We start from the raw sequence: 19,917 nt of genomic DNA on the forward strand, positions 1-19,917 counted from the left end.
GAAACACAAGTCACTGAACAAACCATCAGACCTCCTGTGTTTATTCCACTGGACAGAAAATGTCTATCTCAGTTTGAGGAAAGTAAGATCTTGGTTGTAGGTATGTCTTAGGAATTAGCCTGGGTGCTGCAAGTTATTCAGGAGATAAATCAGAGAAGCTCATGGATTAACTTCTGGTAATATACTCAGAATAAAGACAACTTCTGAAAGAAAATCAGCACAAGTGATTACTTGATATTTCTCTGGTATGAAGAACCAAGGCTCTCCTCAGGGCCACTGGAATTTTAAATTGCCTTGTTTGAGCCACTTCACAGCTGCCAGTTTTCCATCTGGTATTTTCCAAGTCAGAACCAAGCATTTGTGTGCTCCATATTGCACGATCTCAGTGCGATGTGCTCTGGAAATCCTGGCCTCATTTCTCAAATCCTAAGCAGGTAATCTGCACTTAAAAAGCCCAGTGATGTCTCCCTCAAGTGTGTTGAGGAATTACTCTGTGTGTATAGACCAGCGGCAAAACTGGGACAGGTACGTTAAGACAAATGTACAAAATCTTCAAATCTTTTTGCTTAACTTCAAACATGTTCAGGGGAAAGAAAAACGGATTTTCCAAGAAAACCTGTATGAGTAGTACAACTGTCTGCAACATTTCAGTGTAACACTTTCAAAAATAGAGAATCACTGCCTCTTCCAGGACAGCTCCAAGTGCACACCCTCTGGCAGCTGGGGTAAGGGCTGAAGAGTAATACATTATAAGCAAAGGGCTGGCCTTTCCAATAGCCCAAATATTCAACCTCTCTGAAATAACTTAGCTCAGCTTAGGCCTGTGGCCATTCACACAGTCATTCTTTCTCTCCTTTCACTCCAGCCACTGAATGCTGGCAGCCTCTGCCATACGCCACAACAGCGAGAGGCAGCTTCGGGGAAAGGAGGAAAACACTGGGACAAGGAGCTTTCCAGGCTGTGGATCAGGCTTGGACTCCATTCGGTTTGTCATGGGAAAGAAGACAGAGGACTGCAAAGCCCCGAGGCTTCAATTTTACAGCTGCTCTCAGAGCTCCACAGCATTATCTTCGTTATTTCCCTGTGCTTCCACTTGATAGCTGGCTTAGTTTCTGACTTGGATGGCTGATAGGTTTAGGATTAGCTCCCAGAGATCACGCAAGCACCCAGAGACCGCTACCCTGACTCTGGAATTCACCTGCAGCAAATGGCGCATTGGGATCCCAAACTTGAGCACACCTGTACGGGTGTGCACAGGGAACGTGGGCAACAAGAGCAGGAGCCGGAGCAAGCCATGGGCTAATTTTAGATTATTGCTGGAACCCAGCACCGAGGCTTTGCATCTGGGTCCCCACACCTCCTTCACGGCACTGCAGTGCAGGAACAGCGTTCTGCCGGCGTGGCCAGGGGGGATTCAGAGGCGCATCGCACGGAGACCGCCCCTCTCACTGCTCCGCTCTCCCTTGCGGACACTGTAACATCGAACTGCGCACGGCATCCAGCCCCCGCCGCCTGGGGGCCGCTCCCTGAGCACGCAGGTTAAATCAGCACAGGAACATCCTTCTGCCTGCGGTATTTAATTCCCACCAGTTTCCAGCCGCAGCCGAGCTCCGGAGCCCCCACAGGAGCGGGGCCTGTGCGGCAAGACCTGGGTCAGGCCTGGCGTTTGACCGCCCCCTCCCCAAGGCGGGCCCAGCGCGGGGACTGTCCCTCGCCGCGGCTCCTCCTCCCCTCCCACCGCCTCCATCCGCAGCCGCTCGTTGCCTCCAGCCTCCCCGCGCCCGCCTCACGGGAGGCATCACTGCTTCCCTCCCCGGCTCCCTCCGTCCCTGCCCCGGCCCGGCCCTTCCCTTCCCGCCGCTCCCCGGCCCTGGGGCGGTGGCGAGTCCCGGGGGCGGTGGCGAGTCCCGGGGGCGGTGGCGGCGGAGCCACGCCCCTGCTCCTCGCGCCGCGCCCCACCCCCGCCGCTTTAGGAAGCGCCGCTGACAGACGGCGGCGCTGACCTATCGGGTAGCCCCTACTCAAGAGGGCTCGGCCTCCTCGAGCTCGGTGACCAATCAGAGTAGGCTGGGGCGGGAGATGAGGATCAGCGAAGCTCTCTCCTGTCACCACCTCTCTCCTCCGCTGCGCGAGATGATTGACAGGCGCGACATCCAATGGACCGCGGAGGGCCCGCGGCGGGGCCAATGATGCTGCGTGGGCGGGGCCCCGGCGGGTGGCGGGGGCGGGGGAGCGGCGGGCCGGGGCGAGGCGCCGCGCAGCGCCGGCAGGAGGGCGATGGTGGCGGCGTGAGGCGGGCTGCGACCCGCGCTGTCTGCCCGGCCGGTGCGGAGAGCGGCGGGGGAGCCGTGCTCGCCATGAGGCTGCGGGAGGACGGGGACAGCCGCGGGGCGCTGCCGGCGGCGGGGCTGCTGCAGTAATGGGCAGCGGCAGCGCTAACTCTCGCCTGCCGTGTGGTGCCAGCGCGCCCGCCCGGCGGGACCGCCCGCGAGGAGCCGGCGGCAGGTGAGTGCCGCGCGGGGAGCCGCCCGTTCCCTCATGCCGCTCCCGAGGCCGCCGCTGCCCTCCTTGCTCTCCGCCGGTGGCGTTTTAATTTTTAAACGGCTCCGGCTCCCGGCCAAGGGCGGGGGGCGCTGCCCGGCGGGCTGGGCGCGGAGGTGACACGGGCTGCTGAGGCGGAGCGGAGCTCCCTGGGGACCCTCTCTCCCGGGGGCCATTCCACTTCAGGTACTCTCCTCGCCAGCTCTGATGCCATCCTAGCCTGACTTCTCGCCAGCTGCGGCCAGCTTCTGCTTCCCTGTATTCGTAATGAAGAGGCTTTTCCCCCCGCAGCCAGCGCAGATGCTGCTTTCCTTTCGAGGGAGGAGACCCACCTGGGTTTCTGCTCTCCCTTTTCACTTCCCTGATGATCATTCCTCAGTGCAGGATGGAGACATTTCCATTTCAATATGATGCAGCGAGGAAGATGGGGAATCCTGGGTAGCCAGGACTCGGGAAATGCCCCTTCCTCTCTCGCCCTCCTCCTCACCCTGGCACGGGCATTTGGGCAGCAGCACTCCCTTTCTGTCATCCTGGCTGATCCCTCTCTTTAGACCGAGAGATGAAAGCGGGAGGTGTGTTAGAGGAAACAACTGTTACACCTTTTGTCATCAAGACAAAGAACTTCATCTCCCGGTGTCCCTCCCTCTGGGTGCATGTTGGCAGCACCTCAGCCACTTTGCACTGCTTCCCGGAGATGCTGCACAAGGATTCCGTGTGGCCCCGAGCTGCCCTTTTTTGTTGTTGTTGTTGCCAGTTATGATGTTGCTGATAATAGGATACGTTGATATGTTTCCGAACAGTCTCGTGGTTTCAATTCCTGAAATTGCTGCAGTATTTTTATTTATTTATTTATTTATTTATTTATTTGGGGTTGTGGGGGGTGTAGATGACAACAGGAAAGGGCTGTGTTCTTGTGGTTGCTTGTAGTTCTTTGAAAGGTACGAGATCACGTGCAATTGCAGCACTTAGTGAGAAGTGTATTAACCAATGCTGTCTCTGTCTTATTTGTCTTCCAGTCCTGCAGTCTTCCCTTCATCTACTGTGTGAAGAATGGTGATTCCATGAGAGAATTCCTTTCCATTACCTGTCTACTGCTACTGCATGCTGCTCCTGGCCAGTGCTGAGCCATTCCGCTAGACTGGGATTTACCCTGAGGAGGGGAGAGGCAGAGTATGGATTGTAGACGTCCTGTCAAGTTTCTCCCACACTCTTTTTACTGTGTCTGTGTATAAACCTGCTAGTTTCAAGCACACACGCTCTTTGAAACCGACGCTGGTGTTCACGCAGCTGCTGCTGTGTAAGAGGACTGGTGTTTCTCACCACCATGGCTTCAGTTTGGAAAAGGCTGCAGCGTGTTGGGAAACATGCATCCAAGTTCCAGTTTGTGGCCTCTTACCAGGAACTGATGGTTGAGTGCACCAAAAAATGGTAAGAAGCAGCTCACGTGTAAAAAATAATGGTGTAAGTTGCTGGTGCTGAAATAGGAAATGCTGCTCACTGTGTATTGTGTGGTAGGTGCCTGCTCTTGCATCCCCCAACCTTCTCCTGCCAGCCCATTGCAGAAGAGCTGCATGAGCTGCTTGTCTTTCCCAGTGAGTGCTGGCTTTGCTCTGTGGTTACCCTGGACCTGCTGGATTTGCTCTGTACTATTGATTTTCTGGGCTGAAATTGTTTTTACCTTGCAGAGGGGGGTACATTTGTTAGCTCACATCTGTGACTTGGTGTGGTTTTGGTTGTCAGTTTGGGGTTTTTAGTGAGGCTTTTTATTTGGTTCTTATTATTCTTTTGAAATGTTTCCCATGAGCTCTTTTCCAGCTGCCAGTTCAGCTTGGTGATGCTGAGGGTTATCTGCTGACCCTTGAGTTGTTTCACAGGGGCATTGGAGATCAGTCCTGGACATGGTGGTCATGGGACACATGGGCTGGATGCCTGTTTTGGTTTTTGACTTCCTTACCTGAGGAGGTCATATTTCTCTTTCTGCTTTTCCATTTTTCATTTCTATCTTTTAACAGGAAGGGTCAAGAGGCAGGTCCTTGGGAATTGCCTTAAGGTGTTTGTTTAATCAGGCAGGAATTTTGTTCGATGGTGGTCCAGTTGGATGGCTTTGGAGCTGACTAGACAGCAGTTAATGGTGTGGGTCTGGCACATCATCTTTCCTGTGCAAAATGAGCTTAAATAAATCTGCTAGGCAAGACTAGAAGCAGCTTTTAAGTAGTCAGGGGAAGATCTCCATTATACAAATACTTAACTGCTGTTTTATATGTTTGGAATATTGATATTACCGACATAATTCCTCACATTAGTGTGAGCATGTAGTGTCAGGGGATGAAGAAAATACTTTCCAGACCTCGTGGACTGAGATGTTCAGATTGCCTTGTAATAAACAGCAGCCTCCTTTCTAATACTTGGCCTTTCTTCTTGTTGGCAAGTTTGGCACATGCATTGGCTGCTTTCACTGGTTATGAGTAATTGCCTCTACAAATTTAAATTCTGTCTCTTGGAGTAGGAAATCTCTGTCAAATATGCTGGAAGGCTGCATACTGCTCTGCCTTAAAGGAGCACTGTCAGGTTAAACGTTTTGGATTTTTTTAGCAAGTTGTCTTCATGCTTAGGATGTTTAAGAAACAGAATTTTTCTGGAAGTTGAACTTGGTTTCACAGAGTAAACTACAAATGGAAACATTGTAGAAGTTCACAGAAGCTGTCCTGATTATCTTTTGGGATCTGCTGTCCCAAAGAGGCCAAGGAGTTTTCCAGAGTAACTGTAGTTGATCAGGTTTATTTCAGCAGTTGGGTTTATTTCTTTTTATGTTCTCTTTGCATTAATGAGGGTGTTTTAGGTTTCATTTTCATTTTGACTCACTCGTTGCTGAGAATTTGCAGGATGCTTCAGCAGTAAAGTATAAAATCCTGCAGGGGAATGTTTGCATTGGAATTGCAGCTAACCTTTCCTTGGTTTAAGAAAAAGTCATACACAAAAGTTATCTTGTGAAGTATCTTATTATTTTAGAAACAGGCAGCTCATTGGTTAATCATAACTGAGAGTGCCCACCTAGCAGAATGTCTGGGTATGAAGTTGTGAGAAAGCCATTCTAAACCTCAGATATGTAACTAATTTTTTGCAAACAGGTCATCCTTCTGAACCTTCATTCTACATTCTTGAGTTTAAATATAGACAAGATCAGTGCTTGTGTTGGTTATTACAAAGGAACAGTGTGGTGGTGAAATGTGGATGAATTCTAGGAAAAATCACAATGGGGAAAAACATAACTCATGAAGTCCTTTGACTGTAAGCTTTTTGATTCTGCTTCCTGTTATTTTGAGAACCTTAACAAAAAATGTTCTTTAAGCATGCAACCTAAGATATTATTTTTCTGCCATAAATCAAACTTCTATAGAAATGAAGGGTTAAATATTTATGTATTTTGAGAGCCTTCAAGTAAATGTTTCGCTAACTTTGGAGAAGATACAGTTTCTGTGCATGCCCAGAGGATCACTGCTTCATCTGTTTCTGTCCTGCCTCTGAGTTTGGCCCATGTGAGAACAAAGCACCAGAAATGAACTCCATATGCTGCTCTTGCTGAAAGCACTCAATATATATTAAGTGTCAGTGCTGTAGTCTGTAGTTTGTTTGATTGAAATGTAGTAAGCAGTAAGTTATTTTAATGTACTGGCATTTTAACAATGCAGTGTTTCTGGAGGAAAAGAATGCTCCATTCATATTTTAAAGTAAATGACAACACAGTCATAAACACACTGGGACTGAGAAGTGTCTGTGAGCAAGGATTGTGCATGACCAAAACAGGCTGTGTTCCTTTTTGTGAACTGCTGTCTTCTGTTAGCTTTGCATTTGTCTGACTCTTCAGAAAGAGACTTGTGTTAGAGTATTTTTGTACTGATTGTGGATGGTGTGCAAGGTTGGGTGAATTTCTGGTTGGCTTTAATACTGTTTCCTCTGGACTTGTATTGATTGGAGTTTTTGGTTTGGTTGTTGTTTTTATGTTTTATTTTTTTTAAAAACCTAATGTTTAAAATAGCTCCTGCTCTTTTTTTTTTTTTCTGGCATTCTCCTGGCACTGTAAGAAGTTGCCACTGCTGTAGTGTTGCTGCTTCACTTTTTAAAAGGATTTTATTATCTCTAAGCATTTGGCCAGATTGGGCTGAAACCTTTCCTTGCTTTTTCTCCTCTCTATAATTTCTAATTCTTGTCCCTACCAATGGTTACAGACAGCCACTTACAAATGATTGCTTTTCCTTGGTGGTGTGTTTGGGGGAGATAGGTCGTGATGGAGTGTCCAGTGTTGTCACTGTTCCTTATTTTTCAGATAATTAACAGGACTGAGTCACTTCTGTGGCATTTTGGCAGCTCCCACTGACCCAGACCTAATTATTGTGGCTGCTCGGTACCTTTGAAAAATTGAACAGTTGGCTTATTTAGAACCTTTCATTAAAAATAAATAAATAAACAGATGTAGTCTTGGTCTTTAATATGGATTAGTGACTCCTGCTACTGCAAAAACATAGTACTTTGCATTAATCATATAAGCAGTTGATTTTTTTGAAGGGTGCTTGCTTTAAAGTGCTGGAGTGTGTCATCCTCCATTTACCCTTGGACTAAGCTGGGGCAGCTCAGGATTTTCCACAGAGCCTCACTAGTGAACTGCAGCCCTGGCCTGAAAGGACCACATGTGACACCAGGGAGTTAATTCAGTGCTTATCCTCAGTGCAGAGTCATTGAGTGAAACCAGAAACAAGCCTCATTCATTTTGCTTGTGCTTGCACAGAACAGCTGTATTCCCTGCCAGGCAGAGGGTGCTGGGTGGGGCAGGAGTGTGCTGGGCATCCCTGGCAGCTGGAATGCTGTGACCTGTGCAGGGACCCCAGTGCAGTTCCTGAACATTGGTGTCAGGCCCTGCTTGGGGTGCCCTTGGCTTTGCTGCCAGTTTGAGGAAGCCCAGGGCTCCTGTTGGTCCTGGCTCAAGCTGCCAGCCCAGCATGAATGTCTGTGTAGCCTGGGGCTGCCCAGCTGCTGGAGGCCTCTGCTCTGGCAGCTGGGTCAGAACAGAGATGGGTGAGATCCAGGCTCAGCACAGGAGGAAATTCTCCTTTGGACCAGAGATCACTTCCAGTACTTGGACCTGAAGCCCTGATAGCAGTTTTATAGAGCTGCTGAAACATCTACTGATGAACACATGAGCTCTTTAGGGTGACTTTTCTGTTTCCTTATTGTTGTGTGGTATCTCACAAGTCAAGAACTCAACATAGGCTTCAAATGTAATACTGACTGGTTTCCACAGAGAATGGCTGAACTTAGAGAATTCAGGCTGCCAAGTCCCTAACTTGTCATTCCTCATTGGATGCTTTTATGAGCAAGAAAGCTGCTCACCTGAACATAGGTGCTAACTGCTTACAAAGGCTGGAAAAGTGTAAACATAGAGGCTTTTATACAGGATTTGTGTTCAGGAGTTGCTTGAGAGATAAAGAAAAATGTTATTTTTGTACAATGTTTGTAATGTCTGTTATTTCTTACATGAACTGCTTTGCTTTTAAATCCTGCTTATAAATACGGTGAGCTATGATGTTTAAAAGGGTTAAACTTTTCATATGTTCAGAAGCTTTAACTGAAGACAGGCTTCATGTCCATGAGGCAAGCTGCCTATTTTTATATTGATTAGGTATGGTCTGAAGTGGGTTCTCTCTTTTCAAATACACATATTTCTCTTTTGGAAATGAAGTAAAGCTTAATATTTTTTTTCTTTTTTTTTTTTTTTTTTTTTCTTTTTTTTTCCAAAAGGCTTTAGCCATCTGTTTTCCTCTTCTATTGTAGTTTCATAACTGGATGCTGCAGGAATCTTAATATTTGGCATGCATTGTGCATGGGAGAGAAATGAGCTTTTTGAGATTGCATGGTCACACTGATCTGCCTGCCTTGTGCTTGCTGCTTTCCAGCAAACCATCAGTGCCAAAGGCCACCAGGAGAACTGGGATTAACTGGTTGCTGTGGAATCCCTGTTTGCCTGCATGGGGTCAGGCTGCCACATTGCTCACCCAATTTTCTTGCTTTGCATGGTTGTTAGAGGGGATTTCCTGAGTCCCTAAGTGCATTTGACTATAAAGGGTGATCATATTGGATCTCTTTGGATTAGTTTGGCTGTGCACTGTGCTGTTGTGTCGTGGGCTTGCTCTGCAGAGGTTTTGATCAGACTGGGGTGTTGCTGATACAGGTGTACTGTAGTATGTATAACATGTGCAAGGAGAGTACCATGCAAGTTCTCCTGTGTTTTATCTTCTGTTCTTCTCACTGAAATTGTACTCTGTCCTTATACTTTTTATTGAGTTCTAATTCCACACTGAATAATCTCCATTTACAAATACACTTCAGCATTTTCTTTGCCATTCATTTCTGGTTTTGACTGAGGATTTTTTGAAGGCTTAAACTGTGTGTCAAACATACTCTTTCCAAATAATCACCACCAGCTGCCTTACAGCTGTCTTCTCCCTTTCTTTCTGCAGTCAATTAAAACACATTTACTGTCCACACACAAAGGCAATTCTCCTCTGTCATTTTGGGTCTCTCTTCTTTGGATCAAAAAGAAAATCCTTCATTGCAGAAACCCAGATTTGCTTCTATGGACTCTGCCTGACTTCTGTCAGGAGGTTGTCTATGAATCCCAATTCCTTAATGTCAGCTGCTTTCCTTCCCTATCTTGCCAGGCTCCCCTCCTAAACCTTTTTACAGCCTCAGGTCTGTTCCATACACCACAAATTAGGGATTCCTCATCAGAGTTGCTGGCTGCATATTGGCAGCAAAGAAATTTCAGTAGGAAAGGTGCAGGTGTTTGTGAAGTCTTTCTTGCTGATCACTTTATAGGTTGTCAGTGCTGCACATTTATACTTTTGCAGCAATGTTTTAAGACTGCCTCTGTCTCTGTGTCCAGTTTCTCAAAGAATGCATTGATAGCTATAGGCACAAAGTTTAGGATCTGTAGGGTCGAAAGATTTGGCATAAATACTTGTTCTGAATTTTGTTTGTCTCTGAAAGACACATTTCTTTTCAGCAATTCCTTGTTTCCTGTCCTATCGGTAACAGAAATAATTAGCAAAAGCAGAAAATGTTTGATTATATCCAGGTGTAGACTTATTTCCTTTTAATGCTCAGAGTGGTGAAGATGTCTCCTTGAATGAATAAAATACACTAACTTATGTTCTAACATAGCTTTACTTTCTGAGAGAGAAACTCTGTGTTTGTGCATGACATCCTCACACAGCTTTTGGAACAAATAAAACCTTGCTCTGTTCCTGCAGGCTCTGTGGTGCACACATGCAGTAAAGAACCTGTGCTGTTCATTTGAACCCAGTGACTTGAACTGCAATAAAGATTTCAATTTGTTTTTTGGGGTTGGATCCATGTGAATATTCTTTTCAGTTCTTTGTGCTATGAGGTGAAATAAAATGAAATATTATGACATTGTGTAGGCCTCATATGAGCTGAGTGTGCCATCTCTCAGAGTGCTCAGGCTGTATAGTGCCAGTCTGTTGCTTCAATTAGTTTTTAATTGGATGGAGAGAGCTGAAGTCCCTTTCACAGTTCAGTGTGAATAAGGAGAGAAGGAGGAGGAGGAGGAGGCTGGTAAGGTTGACTAAATCTGGGGAAACTACTCTTATAAAACAAACCCTTCAGCTAGGGTAGTAAAAGCATTCTGCCTGGGTGGCTTTCTGAGAATATGGGGGTGGGGGTGTGTGTTTATTTACTTCTAAAAGCTTTCCCAGTTTACTCTGAGGAGAGTGTGTGAAGTGTGTGTTTGTTTCCCTTGTCCCTCTCTCTCCTTTCAGTCCTTGGGGCAGAAGCTGGCCCTTGCAGGCTGTTTGCTGCCTTGTGGGACACTCCTTGAGCTCCCCTCTGCACAAAGTCTGTCTTGTGTGGCCTGGAGTGGACTCTGAAACACAGGAACTGTGCAGATGAACTTTTGTTCCTATTAAGATATGCGCAGAGCAGTAGGGTAAATAAAGCTGTCCTTGTTTTCTTCCTCTTGTCTTTATTTGAAAAATGTCTTTCTGCAGTGTACAGTTTCTGTAAGTGCACCAGAGCCTCTCATCTGGAAGCTGTGTATTTTGGCACTTGAGGTGTAGGGTAGCTGTGGCTGTTGGCACCTGGAGAGGCATTGCAGGGATTGGGGAACTGTGGGTAAAGCACGAGCTAAAATTAGCAGAACCAGAACTAACATTGCTGTTGTCCGAGGCTCTGACTCATGAGGTTTTCTGGATTCAGAGGTGGAGCGGGATGTCCCTGTCCCTAAGCAGCAGTGGTGTTCTGCCCGGGGGCAGAGGCAGGGTGACAGTGAGCCTGTGAGGTGTTGTTAGTATTAAGTGCCATCAACTTCAGCTCCCATTTGTGAGGCGAGTGTGAACCACAGCAGCTGAGGAGCAGGCACACCTCCCTTATGCTGCCCTGGTGCAACGGGGAGGAAAATCTGCCAGAGCGGTGAGATGAGCCACAGCTGCAGGCAAGAGCATCTCAGAGTGCTTCAGCTAAATCACCCAGATCCTGAGTCAGTGCCCTGTGCTGTCACTGTGGGGCTTCAAAGTGCACAAGCTTTTGAGATGAATCAGAAGTGCATGCCCTCCTGAACTACAGTTTCTAGCTGCCTGCAAACCTGTAAAGATGAGCAGTGCAGAAGTAATTCTCGTTTGCCTGTTGAGACTCTCTTTGTAGTGGAGAGTCATTATTGGGGGCTCTTCTTGTTTCTATTTTATTATTTAAGGAGACTTTCTTGAGGATTACTCCAAAGCTATGGCCAGGCTCTGCAGCTGCCTAACTGTCTGCAGCTGCTGAGCTGCAGTTTCTGTGGCTCTGTGTATTTATTTTAGCACAAACTGGTTTGGGGTTTTATTTCACGTGCACGCTCCTGCAGTGTTCTGTGGGCTTTGTTTTGGGTGAGCTGCTGTATCAGCTTAACAGCACACAAGCAGCTCTGACCTTTCATTTCCAATGGATCTGTTTTGAAAAATGACTTAGGTGCTGACCAAACATCACAAAGGCAAAATAATTTCTAGTTCCAGGAACAACTGAATTAGAGCAATCCAGGGTATTTTAAGACTCTCTCCTACCACATCAGTTTTGGCTCCTGTATTACTGCTGCTCGTTTCCTGTGTGCCACCTCCACAAGCACCTGGAATGAGCAGCCACCCTTCATGTTCAGTGGCTTTTCTCACCAGAGAAGTGCTGTGAGCTGCCTTGGTGCTGTAGGACAGGTCAGAGCTGTCTGGGGCTGCAGGATGGGTGGCACTGGCTGCTGTGGTGGGAGATGTGGCTTCTGATGGGTGCAGCTCTGCTGGGAGTGTAAATTCAGCTGCTCCTGTTGGGACAAGCCCCATCACCTTTCACCTACGCTGGGCAGACAAAAGACATTCCCTAAGTCAGCTCTTCCATTAGGTATGCTGCTGCCTGATGCCCTGGGATGATAGCTGTCCTGACCTTTCTTTAGAGCTAAGGCTGATGCAGTGGTGCCTCTGCTTTTGCATCCAGTGCCATAAACTAACTTTTCCCCTCCCAGCTGTGCTTGGGAAGAGTATTTGCACTGCCAGTACTGTTAATACCAAAAGCTGCGTTGAATGAAGTAACTGGAGAATCTGGATCATTGAGTCCAGTAGGCAGCACACTGTACTCTGCCACTCAGCAAGTACTGTGAATTTCCTTGACTTTTTGTGTCTGCTCATTGAGCAAACTCTGAATCCCTTTGTTTATGTCAGTACACAGGAAGATATTTAAAAGAACAAAAAAGAGCTGTCAAAAGTTCTCTTTTGCAGCAAAGATCTAACTCAGATCTGTGAATTTCCAAACCAACCTGTTGCTGATTTGTCTTTGGTTTATTAGCAGAGGATTTAACCTTGACACTTCCTGGTGATACCTAATGTGGTTATAGCTCTGGAGTTACAGCTCTGGTCATGCTGACAGGTGGGCAAATCTATTTGGCTGTGTTTTCTAGCTGTACCTGTCTTCTAAGAGTTGTGTCACTTTGTCTCTTGGAAAACTGATTTAGTGGTTTGTCATTTCCTGGAGGTAACTTGAGCAGTAGTTGTATAAAGCTGTGAAAAATTTCAAGAGAACAAGATTTTTAAACTTCTTTTTCTCTTCAAGAGCAGATCTTAACTGCGTAGAGAAGTTAAGGTGGGGAGATGTTTCTGAAAGCTGACACATGACAAAGAAGTGTCACTTGTGCATAATAAGTACATATATAATATAAGTATATATAGTTCAAGATGTGTGTATGGATAGAGTGCTTGGAGTGTCTCTTGAGTGAGTGAATTCCCCTGCATTCCTTCAGCTTTGACACGTAAGAAAATTTTAAGAATGAGAAAGGCCTGACCCATTTTTTACCACTTCCTCTCATACCACAAAAATTGGAAGAATTTATAACGGCATTACTTGGTTTTGAGGCATGTTTAGGATGGCTTTTACTGTTCACACTTTCTGAAAGATACTTTTTAAAAATACAATGGGGTTTTCACACCCATTCCCCCCCTTTTTTGGGATTTGTGCATGTGGAAAAGGGAATCATGGGTTGTAAGCTCTACTTTTTTTGTTTGTTTGTTGGTGGATGGCTGCTCTGAGCTCCAGTGTCTACATATCTGTTCAAGATACTGGAACAGACAGTCTTAAAGCAATAAAAGAATTATTTCCTTTTCCATAGATTCCTTTTTTTCCCTTTACTAAATGAGATTTGATTTTTTAAAATTTTTAGCTGAAGGCTCACCAAGAGTAATCTTAACACCCTAAATTCTCATAGCCACTGATATAATCAAGGGGTGTTTTGCTGGAGGGTTGAGAGTGAGTGATCACCCGTAGTGCTAGAATTACAAATGTGTGCTGCTTGAGACATGGTGCTTTCTTCAGTCTGTGACTGTCCTGTTGACTGAGAGGGGGAAAGGCAACTTTTCCTTTGTGCCTCCACACATCTTTCCCTCTTTCCTTGGAGGAAAAGCTGAAAGGCTGCAGCTGCTGCCAGGAGAGGGCTGGAGCAGGGTCCTGCAGAGCCCTGGGTGAGAGGGGCTGTCCCTGACACGTCCCCTGCCACCTGTGGGGCTGTGGCAGCCCCTGTGCCCCACACTCGCACCAGCACTGCTGCCAGCTTGCTGAGAGCCAGGACACCTCCAGGCAGCCAGCACTGTTGTGCTTGGTGGGTCCCTGCTGTCAGTGGCTGTGACAAGTTTTCTGCTGTGTTGTTGGTTTGGAACCTTGGGCCTCTCCCTTATTTTTAGCTTTGCTTCATAAAGGGAAAGTTTTTTTGTGACGTTAAAACATGCCTGAGTTTTCTGTCTGGCCAGCAAATTTGGGATTGGATTGGAAAGTTTCAGCAGGCAATTCCAGCTAAGGTTTACAGCTATTATTTCCATGGGTTGCGTGACAAAGGGCCTCTGGACAGAAGAGAGGATTCTTGGTCGGGCCCTATGGCTGCAGGTAAAAATCCATACCTTCACCTTTAATTAGACACTGGAGAATCTGCAAGGGCAAAAGATGCTGGCTGCCCAGCCTCTCTCCCTGTGCCTGGAACTGGGGTTTGTGTCAGCCTGTGCTTCCATGTGGCCATTTGTGCAGTGTATTTTTGGAGCAGGGAGCTGCTAGATACATTTCTGTGTTTCTCTGCTCCCCATCTGTTCCTGGAGCTACCTCCTGCTCTAGCTGCCTCGGGAGAAGCTGCATTGCAAGGGAAGGTGGCAGTAAAACCAGGCATTACCTGCATTTGCAGTGTGAGGGTTGTCCAGCCCTGGTGCTGGGTGCTCCTCTGACCCATCAGCAGTCCCTTCAGTAGTGCTGCTGGTGGCTGATGCTGTAGCACAGTGGCAGGTGACAGTGCAGTCCCTTGTCTCCTTTTCTGCTGCCCTGCTGGAAACAGGAATATGGACATTTGTGCCCATAGATTCAGTCTTGTTGTCTGGAGTGGGCTCTAATAAAGCATTTACAGTACACAAAGCCTGCTTCCTCCTGGGGGGAAAAATGCTGACTTCAGTAAATAAATTTATTTCAGACAAACTTGTTCTTAGGGAACTAGATCATGCGCTGTAGGGGGAAGAATAATACTACTGCTTTTAGCAGCAGCTGTTAAAAGGAGGATGCTTACTTGACTTGCAGTTAATGGTAAAGTCAATAAACTGTAATTTAAAAAAAAAGAAAATAATCTTGAGTTATTCTTGACTATACAAAGACTGAAATGTACCCTGATTTGTTTGTGTTCACCTCATTGTGAGAACTGTCAGTACCTCTTATGGCTGACCCCATTAGGACCTAGAGGAGCAGAAACCTGCTGCCTTGTTATCCTCACAGAATGAGTGCTGTGCCATAGATGGGCTTCGAGAAGCCTTGGTGGTCTTCTGTGGGATCAGTTTCTTCTTACTGCCTTAAGAAGCCTTTTAAAATGGTCAGCCTTGCAGCTTTTCCATGGAATATTCACCTGTTTTGTTTCAGCATTGCACAGAGATGGGCGGGATGGGCTGTGAGGTGGTGTGAGCTGGTGGGGAAGCACCAGGGGAGTGAGGAGCAGAACGTGAGGCTTTTCTCCCTGTTTGAATGTCTTCTGGTCTGTGTGTACAGGATAAACAAGGCAGGTCCTGATGGGTCTGGAGGTACAAAAATAGAGACTTAAATATGAGCAACCACTGTGTGAAATAAAACTAATTATTTCAGGGAACAGCCAAGGAGCCTTCTTGTGTTTCTGCCAATATCATCTCTGATTAGTTTGGGTTTTATTGTGGGATCTTAACTCCTTATTCTGAACATCCCTTCCAGCAAAGAAATTAAGGTGGGGAGATGTTTCTGAAAGCTGACACGTGACAAAGAAGTGTCACCTGTGCATAATAAGTGCAAATATATAGTTCAAGATGTGGTGTGTATATGTAAAATCAATGTATGTAATGGAACCCTCTTAAGGGGATGGAAAGCCTGGATGCTGATGGTGAATAGCAAAAGGACTGGCTGTTGCCAGTAAGGGACAAATTTTGTCCACCCTTGGTTACTCTGGGAGATTTCCAGGTGTGCATGGGCTGAGCAGGCCAGAAATCTTGCTTTCCTTACAACCTCAAGCCTTCTTGTTGGTAAATTAATAAGTAACTTTGAAATAATGAAGCTTTTAATGTTACTGAAATACTCAAAATTGTAGCAGCCCCCCAGGCCTTTGTTCTTCCATTGAATACAATCCCCATAATCAGCTGTAATCAGATTTTTGTGTTTTATTCAGGCAGATGTTTGCTGACCCAGACCATGGGAAATTCTTATGACCAAGTGTGCCCTCTTTAAAATGGGAACTCAGTGTGTCCCGTGGAGCTTTCAGCCCTGGTTTTGCTGAGGAGGCAGTGTGCACAGATGTGTGCTTGGACCTTGTCTGTAGGCAGCAGCTCCACTGTTTCACTGTGCTTGAGCAATCATACATGTCCCACAACCCCATCCTTCCCTCTGGCTTTGCCAAACAGAAAGGAGTGCTTCACTTTCAGAATTCATGATAATCACAGTTCTTTCAGAAATGGTTTTAAAAGGGAGGTTCCACCTTTTCTTGGTGAATGCTAATCAGGATTTCACCTCTTTTTGAGTGAGTGTGATAGTAACAATCATACAGTGAACAAAGAAGTCTAAAGTGTTCTGGGAATTCGTTTCTGTGCTCAATAAAAACAAACTGCTTTATTTAAATATTTCTACCTTTAAGGCACAGGTAGAGAAAGTCTGGATATTGATACAATATTAAAAAATTCTGAGTATTCTTTTTATAACATTTTCTAAGACTTACAGCTTTGCAAATAAAACTGCAGTATGTGCAAAGGTTTTCCCCATGCAGTTTTACTCAGTCCAAATTGATGTTTCAATATCTTCAAGCTGATGTATCCTTTTGTTGTCATCACATTGCATTTTCTTCACTGTATCTGTGTAAATGGTTTTCCATATTGGTGCCATGTTTGGGTTTCCAGGTGGCTGATGTGAAAAGGGGAGGAATAATGCAGCATACACAATATACACATGTGCTATGGAGTTTTATTTTTTCCTATCCCAATGCAAGTTCCCAGTCACAGCAAAGAAATTGCAAATAGTGTTCTCTGTCTCTCTTCAGACGTAGCCAGAGGCAGCAGAATGATTTTTGAGAATACTGAAACTAGAAGAGCCTGCAAAAGCTATACAGGCTTACAGTTGCTAAAAGTGGTAGTAAAAGTTATTCTTGTTCCTTATGTAAATAGTTCTGTGTCAGTTTAGCACCTGCCTTTGTTCAGAGCAGACTTGATACATTTTGTGCATTTTTTTTCTGTTTAGGTATTTTTTACTTGGAGGGTGGAATAAAGTCTTTGCTTCTCCTTCTGCAGTGTGGCCTAATTGTAGAAATAAAACTCAGAAAATCCTGGTTCTGCTTCCTTTCAACTTGCCTTGTAACTGTGCAGAAAAAGCATCTTTTCTATCACTCCCTAATCTGTGTGCACAAATCATCTTTCATCAACTTTTCTACATTTTGCATCCACGGTTACTTATAAGCAGGATTTTTATCTCCTGTTAAAGGCCAGATGGTAGCAGCTCTCTGTTCAGTGGTAATGGTGTAAAACTACAAAATGACACTTAGCTGTGTGGAAATAAAGTGCTAACAATTCCTCTGCACAAAAATTCTGCAGCCACACTGCTCCTTTACTAATCCAGCCTTACAAGACTGATAGAGAAAAATGATCCCTGTTTTATGTCTCTGAGACAGAAATTGTACAGAAGGTGCAAGGAACACTCTCTGTACTGATAGGAATTGTATGAGCGCAGATTTATGATAGCAAGGTGCTACATAACTAAAGAAAAAACTGCAAGTTGTGCTTTACAAACTTAAAAGAGTGGCCCCTCCCTTTTAGTTTTTTCAATATGAATCATGTTAATCATGAGCTTATTTACAAGTGTGTTTGGTCAGAGTGGAAACTCTTGTAGCTCAGTATTGAGGTAGAGCAGGACCAGTGAAGCAGAGTATGTGAGAAAAATAGAACAGATAACTCTGGAGGGGGATGACCAGTGATTATTGATCTACAGTTCCTGGTTTTTGGAAGGTTTTTGTTGTGGGGAAAGTTTTTTGTTTGTTTTCTATTTGCTTCTGAAATTACACATTCAAGGAGTGATGTGTAATTAAGAGTATGTATACACACTGTCTGGATTAGAATTGCTGATCTTTTTTTTTTTTTCCCTCCTCTCTACATTGCTGTAGAATTTATTCTGTAATTTATTTTCTGCTTGGAGTTTGCATTATAGCATTTTCTTTCATATCACATCCATAAAATTGATCCCAAAATGTAATGCTTGTGGAAGAGAGAATGTGAATATCGTGGGGGTGGGGAGAAAGAGACATTTTATTTCCTACCCTTAAGAAAATGCCAAGAAATCTGTGCAGTGTGTTTGATGCTATTATTTTACTTGTTTGTTGCTCCAGCATATCTGTCCTGTGACTTATTGTAGGAAGAGCTAGGGTAGCACATGAGACATCTGAAATATTTATGAGGTTAAACTGCCAGAATGGCTCTGTGTTTGGTCAGAGACAGACTGTATTTTTGCCTCTTGACTCTCTCTCCAAGCAAACCTTCATCACCATTCAGAATCACCAGCCTGCTCTGTGGCTGATTCTTGAAGACCAGGATTGTACAGAAACCAAATACTTCAAAGGCAGAAGGAAAACGTAGGTGCTTGCTGTATGTCTGGTGCTGTTAATAATGTGATGAAGCTGGCCTTGTGTCATCTTTATTTTCCTGTTTTTTTTTTCTCTTTGACTGAACTTCTTTTTCTTTGCATTGTTAGATTTCCTTGCCTTGTGTCATGAAATGATGTGTGCAAAATGCAATGTCTGGCTCTGGTTTACACTTGCACTTCATTTTCTCCAGAACACTTATTTCCATTGGCTTTGAAGTTTGAGGGTTTCAGTGGCCCAAAACATCTTTGCCCATTAGCTGCATTGAAGTGAGTGAGTAAATTCACACCTCATTTGGTGCTGTGCTGCTTGTCTGGCTGCAGAACAAACAAACACAACCCCTGTTTTAGTCAAAGCTGACCAGAGCAAGGAGAATGAACCTGCCGACGTTGCTGCAGTGGTGGAAGGGCTGAAGGCTCGGGCCTGGCAGGTCTCCTGGGTGCCTCTGTCCGGGGTGGGTGCAGCTGGAGCTGCGGTGCTGAGCAGAGCAGTTTCACTTCCTCACAGCTTTGGGGAAGGAAAGTGGCTCAGAAGGTGTTGGTGCTGCACGGGGCAGGGAGTGAAGAGCTCTGTGCCAGCTGTGTCTGTCACAGCTGGGGGGACAAGGCTGAGTTAACAGGTCGAGCTGAGATAAATGCTCTGTGTAAGGTCTTGTCTGTGCTCAGAAAGTGGAAGAGTTGAGAGCTGCTTAAAGCATGAAGTGCATAAATAAAACCTTGCTAAATACACTCGATTCATGAGATTTGCCCATCACTGTGGTACAATTAATTTTCCTGAGTGTGCTCCACGGGCCTGCCCTTTCTCTTGGAAGTTCCTGTGGTGCTGCAGTGGGGTGAGCCCGTGTGTGCTGTGCTGGCCCTGCCAAGCCTGGCCTTCCATCTGAATGCTCCAGAAGGAAGTATGTAAAAATTTTGCAGGCTTCAACTTTTGGGCCATGTTTGTTTTAAAGATGAAAAGTGCATTTTGTATAAAATACACTGAAATATGTGGAAAATCTTATTTTGCAGAATCCAAGGAGTTTGTGTGCCCACGCATCTCTATTGTCCGTGTTGATGATTCTGCACATAGCTGGTTTTCCCCCCCAGTGCTCAGTGAACTCTGCACAGCTAAAATTCATTCTCATTCCCTTGATGGTTAGTTTGCAGAGTGGATTTTATTCATTTGGCTTCTTTGACCTTAACTAGACAAATGTATTAAAATTCCTATTTGAAATGGAATAATTTACAGCAACTTATCATAGTTTCTTTTACTGTAATACCCTTCTAAAAGCTTGAAATTAAAATTTTTCCTCCTGTTTATCCTCACTTACTAGATTCTGCAGCCCTTAATCTGGTAGGAGGTGTGTGCCTTTCACTGTGAGGACACTGTTCCTCCCTTGGCACAACAAGGTGTTGCAGTACGTTTGAGAGGCATTCTTTTAATTTCAGTGGATGGCTCTCATCCCTTTGCCAGATTAACAGTATATTTTCCTCCAGAAACCAGTCTAGCTTCCCTTTTTATTCACCTTTCTGCTTCCAAGGAGAACTGCTTTACACACCAGACACATTTGTATTTACAGATAAAAAATTTTTGAATTAGACTAAAATTGAAATCTAAGGTGAGACAAAATACTTAATCTTTTAAGGTGTATGCACTGTGGGATAGAGTGGCTCTGTCTCTTGATCCCTTTGCCTCATTTAATGGTACAAGACTGGAAT

The 19,917-nt window shown here is 45.2% G+C and overlaps 1 protein-coding gene across 8 annotated transcripts in view; it reads left to right on the top strand.

Moving 5' to 3' along the window:
* The first annotated feature begins 2,277 nt into the window (after positions 1-2,277).
* EHBP1 (EH domain binding protein 1) overlaps positions 2,278-19,917 on the top strand; it is a 206,726-nt gene continuing 189,086 nt past the window's right edge. For all 8 annotated transcript variants that reach the window (XM_058800825.1, XM_058800826.1, XM_058800827.1 and 5 more), the window contains exons 1-2: positions 2,278-2,505; positions 3,558-3,969. In XM_058800825.1, the coding sequence (XP_058656808.1) occupies positions 3,866-3,969 (104 nt within the window). In that variant the 5' untranslated portion in view covers positions 2,278-2,505; positions 3,558-3,865. The remainder of the gene's footprint in view (positions 2,506-3,557; positions 3,970-19,917) is intronic.

This window comes from Ammospiza caudacuta, chromosome 3 (assembly GCF_027887145.1).
Source record: "Ammospiza caudacuta isolate bAmmCau1 chromosome 3, bAmmCau1.pri, whole genome shotgun sequence".
NCBI classification, from domain to species: Eukaryota; Metazoa; Chordata; class Aves; order Passeriformes; family Passerellidae; genus Ammospiza; species Ammospiza caudacuta.